At 51.6% G+C, this 5477-nt stretch overlaps 1 protein-coding gene across 1 annotated transcript; it reads left to right on the top strand.

The window, feature by feature from the left end:
- The first annotated feature begins 2622 nt into the window (after nucleotides 1-2622).
- On the top strand, nucleotides 2623-4916 carry KCTD12 (potassium channel tetramerization domain containing 12). The gene has a single exon (XM_037800444.1). The coding sequence runs from the start codon at nucleotides 2949-2951 to the stop codon at nucleotides 3930-3932; it is 984 nt and encodes a 327-aa protein (XP_037656372.1). The 5' UTR covers nucleotides 2623-2948; the 3' UTR covers nucleotides 3933-4916.
- Nucleotides 4917-5477: the final 561 nt, after the last annotated feature.

Genomic DNA, 5477 nt, shown 5'->3' on the forward strand with positions numbered 1-5477 from the left:
CACAAGACAGAAAGTTCCAAGAGGGCAGATATATATATATATATATATATATATTAATACACTGCCTGGAATTTAATAGTAGCCCCTTAATAAATATTGGGGGAATGATAGATATTTATTGAATGCTTGTTATATGTCAACTCTGTTCTAGGTCCTATTATGCAACAGAGAATTAAGTAGACAAAAGTCTCTGAACTCTTGGAGTATACATTTTAATGCAGGAAACAAACACATAAGTAAAATCCCTAGTGTGGAGGCAGGAAAGTAGGAAGAGCTGCCAGGGTAAGGCTGTACCATGTGAAATAAAGAGAACAAAGGAAGGCCTCACTATAGAGGCCTGAAGAAGGTGAGGAAAATATGGGGGGAAGGGGATGGAGATGAGGGGATGAGTGATTTAGGCAAAATGAACAGCAAGTTCACAGGCCTCTAGAGGACAGAAAGGGGCTAATGCCTGAAGCCAGTGAGTTCCTGGGGGAGTGGTGGGAGATGGGCCAGAGGTGGTAGTGGAGTGGCTCCAGCTCTGATCAGGTAGAGTCTTGTAGACCAGTGAAAGGACTTTATTTTTCACTTTTATGTGAGATAAGAGGCTACTGAGGAGCTTTGAGTGGAGCAACATGGTCTGATTTAGATTATAAGAGGACCTGTGTTTTTGTTCTGATGAGAAAGGACTATAGGGGGCAAAGTTGCAGGTAGGAGAGAATGACATAACCCAGGCAAGAGATGACAGTGGCTTGGTCCAGGATGGTGGCAAGGAGATGGTGAGACATGTTAAGAGTCTGGAAATATTTCAAAGGTAGAGCTGACAGGATTTGCTGATAAAATGAACAAAGCAATGATGCAAAAATATGTGTGAAATTGATACAAGGAAGGTTTTTCTTGGATTTAAAGAAAAGAGACTGGTTTTGTCAGGTCTGTGACATTGATATAACAAATAGTAGCACAGAAACCCAGGAATTCAGCATTGGAACTTGGAATTTTTGTGTCATCTATTATTTATGGCAAAGAACAGAACCAAAGGGAGTGGTGAAATATATTCAGCTTCAAAAACTGTACTTGCAATTAAGCAAGCTGGTTTGGAGCTTGATCTTATTTCAGCACACTGTTCTAAGTAAGCTAATTGTTCAGCAGACATAAACATTTCAAAAGTAAAAGTGACACATCCCAGAGGAGATTGGAAAGCTACTTGGGTAGTTACACAAAAGGGTAAACATTATTATCAAGAACCACAATCTCACCTGATTTATCCAGATTGAAGATCTGTACTTCAAACTGATCTGGTGACACCTCTGAGTCTTTGCCTATTGGGCTACACTGAAGGTTCATGAAGCTTATTCAACTTTGCATTCATTACCTGGTGCAGGGCCTGGTAGGTGGGTGCACCACAAATATTGACTCTTCACTACCCTCTCCTATTCTCCCTGTAGAGCTCAGGAACACTTTTTTGAATTAAACAAACAAAAAAAAATTTTTTATCAAAGCCAGTGGTCCGATTCCCCCCATGACAATGAAATTTCAGAATGTAATGGATGCTAGGCATGTGCAGAGAGCAATCCAGAGGCCCCATCCAAGCGAGTCGCTAGGGAAGGCTTCCAGGAGGAGGAATCCTGTGGGCTAGGACCTGAAGCCAATGTGGAGGGAGGATGCAGAGGAGGAGATCTGATTTAGGTCTATGTGCCAAGGCCTCGAGACTGAAAGGAACCAAGGACGGACTCAACAGGAATGACGGACGCAGGTGGGAGAGCCCGGGCTAGATGGTGGCTTTCTAAACTGCTTTAGATCTGCAAACTCTCCCAGTTTTATAGAACCATTCAGGCAGGGCCAAAAGGTACCCAGAGATGGTTCGTTCCTGTGGCCCCCATACTCAGTCTCTTCAGAATAGCCTCTAAGGTGCTCAATAGGTAAGATGCCTCTTCCGCAGGCCTTAGGGGAACGCGGCCGGAAGTCACTCCCCTTAGCTCGTTGAAGTTCCCCTTGTTGCTATTTCTGCTCATTTCCCGCCATTTTAGGGTCTCCCAACCAATGAGTTTGTCTCTGCACCCATAAAATCAACTGTCGAAGAGCGTCCTGCAGCAGAATACCGAGGTTAGCCTCTTATTTCTAGGATTTTCTCGAAGCTACTGAGCAACCGAACAATATCTGGCTGCCACAACTACCCACCCATGGGGCGGCTCCTGTGTCTCTCCAGATTTTTTTTCCTTCTCAAGGACTTTAAGCGACAAGACGACCGACTACGCCAGCGACACAGCTCTTTCGTTTAAAGCAGACAGTTCGGGAGGCAGCCGGCCGAGGCGTCCACGCTCTTCCACTACCCCAGGAGAGGCCAGAAAGTTTACATCCTCCTTCCAGAGTCAAGGGGGCGGGGCGGACTGGGGTGGGGTGTCAGGCAGCGCAGTGAATGCCCCTCCGACCGAAAGTTCGTCTTCCAAAGTGGCCTAACCCAGGCTTTGTCCACTTCGGAAGGGAAAGTTGAGCGGGAGCGGGAAAAGGTTAGAGCGCGAATCAGGGCGGCGGGGGTGGGCCGGGTCGTCCACGCCGCGCGCAAACCCGGGTGGAGCTTGCAGCCAGGCGGGGCGTCAGCGTTTAAGATGCAAATCGATTCCCAGCTGCCTCCCTCCTCTTCCCCCCACCCCTGCTGGGGGAGCGAGGATACGCGGTTCGGCAGCCGCCCACGCCTCCTCCTGCGCGCCGCGGCGCTCAAGCAGGCGGCTCTACTTAAGCCGCGCGCTGGCTGCGACCCGACACTCGCTTAGAGCGCGCGGGCGGAGCGAGCTCGGCGCACAAGGGTGCACCAGGGCGCACAGCGGGGTGCTTGCACCGCTCGGTACCGTGCGGTTCTTGGTGGCGGTAGCCAGAGCTCAGCGACCGTTCGGGAGCAGTGACTCCGGCAAAGGCGGCTGCGGCTTCTGCGGGCGGCCCCGCTCCCTTCCACTTCTCCAGCCCCCTTTGCCATGGCTCTGGCAGACAGCACACGTGGATTACCTAATGGGGGCGGCGGCGGGGGTGGCAGCGGCTCCTCGTCCTCGTCCGCAGACCCGCCGCTTTTCCCAGACATCGTGGAGCTGAACGTGGGGGGCCAGGTGTATGTGACCCGGCGCTGCACGGTGGTGTCGGTTCCCGACTCGCTGCTCTGGCGCATGTTCACGCAGCAGCAGCCGCAGGAGCTGGCCCGGGACAGCAAAGGCCGCTTCTTTCTGGATCGGGACGGCTTCCTCTTCCGCTACATCCTGGATTACCTGCGGGACTTGCAGCTTGTGCTGCCAGACTACTTCCCCGAGCGCAGCCGGCTCCAGCGCGAGGCCGAGTACTTCGAGCTGCCGGAGCTCGTGCGTCGCCTCGGGGCGCCCCAGCAGCCCGGCCCCGGGCCGCCACCGCCGCACTCGCGGAGCGGGGTACACAAGGAGGGCTCTCTGGGTGACGAGCTGCTGCCGTTGGGCTATAGTGAGCCGGAGCAGCAAGAGGGCGCCTCGGCCGGAGCGCCGTCGCCCACGCTGGAGCTGGCTAGCCGAAGCCCGTCTGGGGGCGCGGCGGGCCCGCTGCTCACGCCGTCCCAGTCGCTGGACGGCAGCCGGCGCTCGGGCTACATCACCATCGGCTACCGCGGCTCCTACACTATCGGGCGGGATGCGCAGGCGGACGCCAAGTTCCGGCGAGTGGCGCGCATCACCGTGTGCGGCAAGACATCGTTGGCCAAAGAGGTGTTCGGGGACACCCTGAATGAGAGCCGGGACCCCGACCGGCCCCCAGAGCGCTACACGTCGCGCTATTACCTCAAGTTCAACTTCCTGGAGCAGGCCTTCGACAAGCTGTCCGAGTCGGGCTTCCACATGGTGGCGTGCAGCTCCACTGGCACCTGCGCCTTCGCCAGCAGCACCGATCAGAGTGAGGACAAGATCTGGACCAGCTACACCGAGTACGTCTTCTGCAGGGAGTGAGCGCCCCGGAACCCCCTCGCGACTCCGGCGTCCTCTCCTCCCCCTTCCCTGCCCGGGAGATGATCTTAGCTTCTAGTCTTCCCCTCACCCCTCTCGTTCCTCTACTTCTGCCCTCTCCCCACCCCACACCCCCACGCCTCGCTCCGGTAGCTGGGGCCAGACCCCTCCCTCCCAAATTCCAGAACTTGCAGCCGCAAACCCTCTCGGCTTTTTCGTTTTTTTCGGACCCCTCTAACCGAGAGAGCCCAGACGTACCCTCATCCCACCCTTCCTCCATCCTTTGCCTCAAACCACCCCTTCCCCAGATTGTCCTTCAATCTGGATGGAGTGGGGCAGTGTGGCCACGAAGTGATTGAATTGTTCAGAACCTGATTGAACCGTGTCTAGTGTGTAGAAGATCCCTTGAAACCTGGAGTCCTTATGATTCATTCGGGTTTTAAGAGATGAGAATTGATAACGCTGGGGATAGTTATAGTGTTTTCAAAAGTCATCACAGTCTTTAGACTGTCTTTAAAGGTGGATATTTAGAAGGTTGAATGAAAGACTCTGGTTCTAGAATTAGGACCCTATGAAGGCAATTCAGTGACTGTAAATGAATAAGTCTTGAAAAGTTACCAGTAGAAGTAGAAGAATCTAGTGCTGGCACAGTGAAAGATCGCATCTTTTCCAAACGGCATAAAAAGATCCTCGCCTGCGTGGCTTCAACTTGCAGAACGTGACCCACCTGCCTGCGCCACCCTTTCTTCTTGGCTCGTTGCCGGAAGCTAGTTGGTTCGACTTTAGTTGACATGGCAGCCATTACTGACAAGAGGGAGAAAAACACCGCCGCCGCCGAAGAGGGCAACTGTGCCCAGGTCACCAAGCCCTGCGGGAAAGTTCCCTGGCGGTGGCTTTAAAACAGCTGGGTAGTAAGCGACGTGGGTATTAGGAAAGCCTGTATTCTTGCAGTGAATGATAGTAGGACTTACAGCTTGTAAGACTTGGGGTGGGGGTGGGGGGTTGGGAAAGAAAAAGGGTGGGAAGGGAGGAGCAGACATACTCATTTATTATTTGAAATTTGTAAGTTTGTGCTATCCGTTTGAGTACATGCACTTTTTCTTTTAAATATCAAACAGTACATGAAAACATGCCAAGCATTTTATTCAGTTAACGACAGAACCATTTTTAACCGGCAGTTATTGAACCGTTTTGAATCCTAATAAAAATTACTGATACTTAACTAACTTAACCAAAGAGTTACCCAGTGAGGTTTTAGTTTTTGAACTTTTATTTTCTTTTTGAATATAAATCCTGATTTAAAAATCTTTTTACTTGAGCAAAATGTTTCATTTTGGTTACTTAGATTTAAGGTCTCTTACTACAAATCCTTATTTTCCTAAGCCTAGCACATGTTTTACTGGTGAGCAAACCTGAAAATCTCACTGCATTCTTCTTTCATGCCATTTGTTTGAAGGTAAGGTGGAATCTTTTCGAGGCACAGAGCTGCACAGAAACGGAAGCACCAAGGGCTGCCCATCTGTAGATAGCTGTAAAATGGAATATTTT

This window comes from Choloepus didactylus, chromosome 12 (assembly GCF_015220235.1).
Source record: "Choloepus didactylus isolate mChoDid1 chromosome 12, mChoDid1.pri, whole genome shotgun sequence".
Lineage (NCBI taxonomy): Eukaryota > Metazoa > Chordata > Mammalia > Pilosa > Megalonychidae > Choloepus > Choloepus didactylus.

Bases quoted from the DNA above. Each gene is read 5' to 3' on its own strand.
- KCTD12 (XM_037800444.1), top strand. From the start codon at position 2,949: ATGGCTCTGGCAGACAGCACACGTGGATTACCTAATGGGGGCGGCGGC.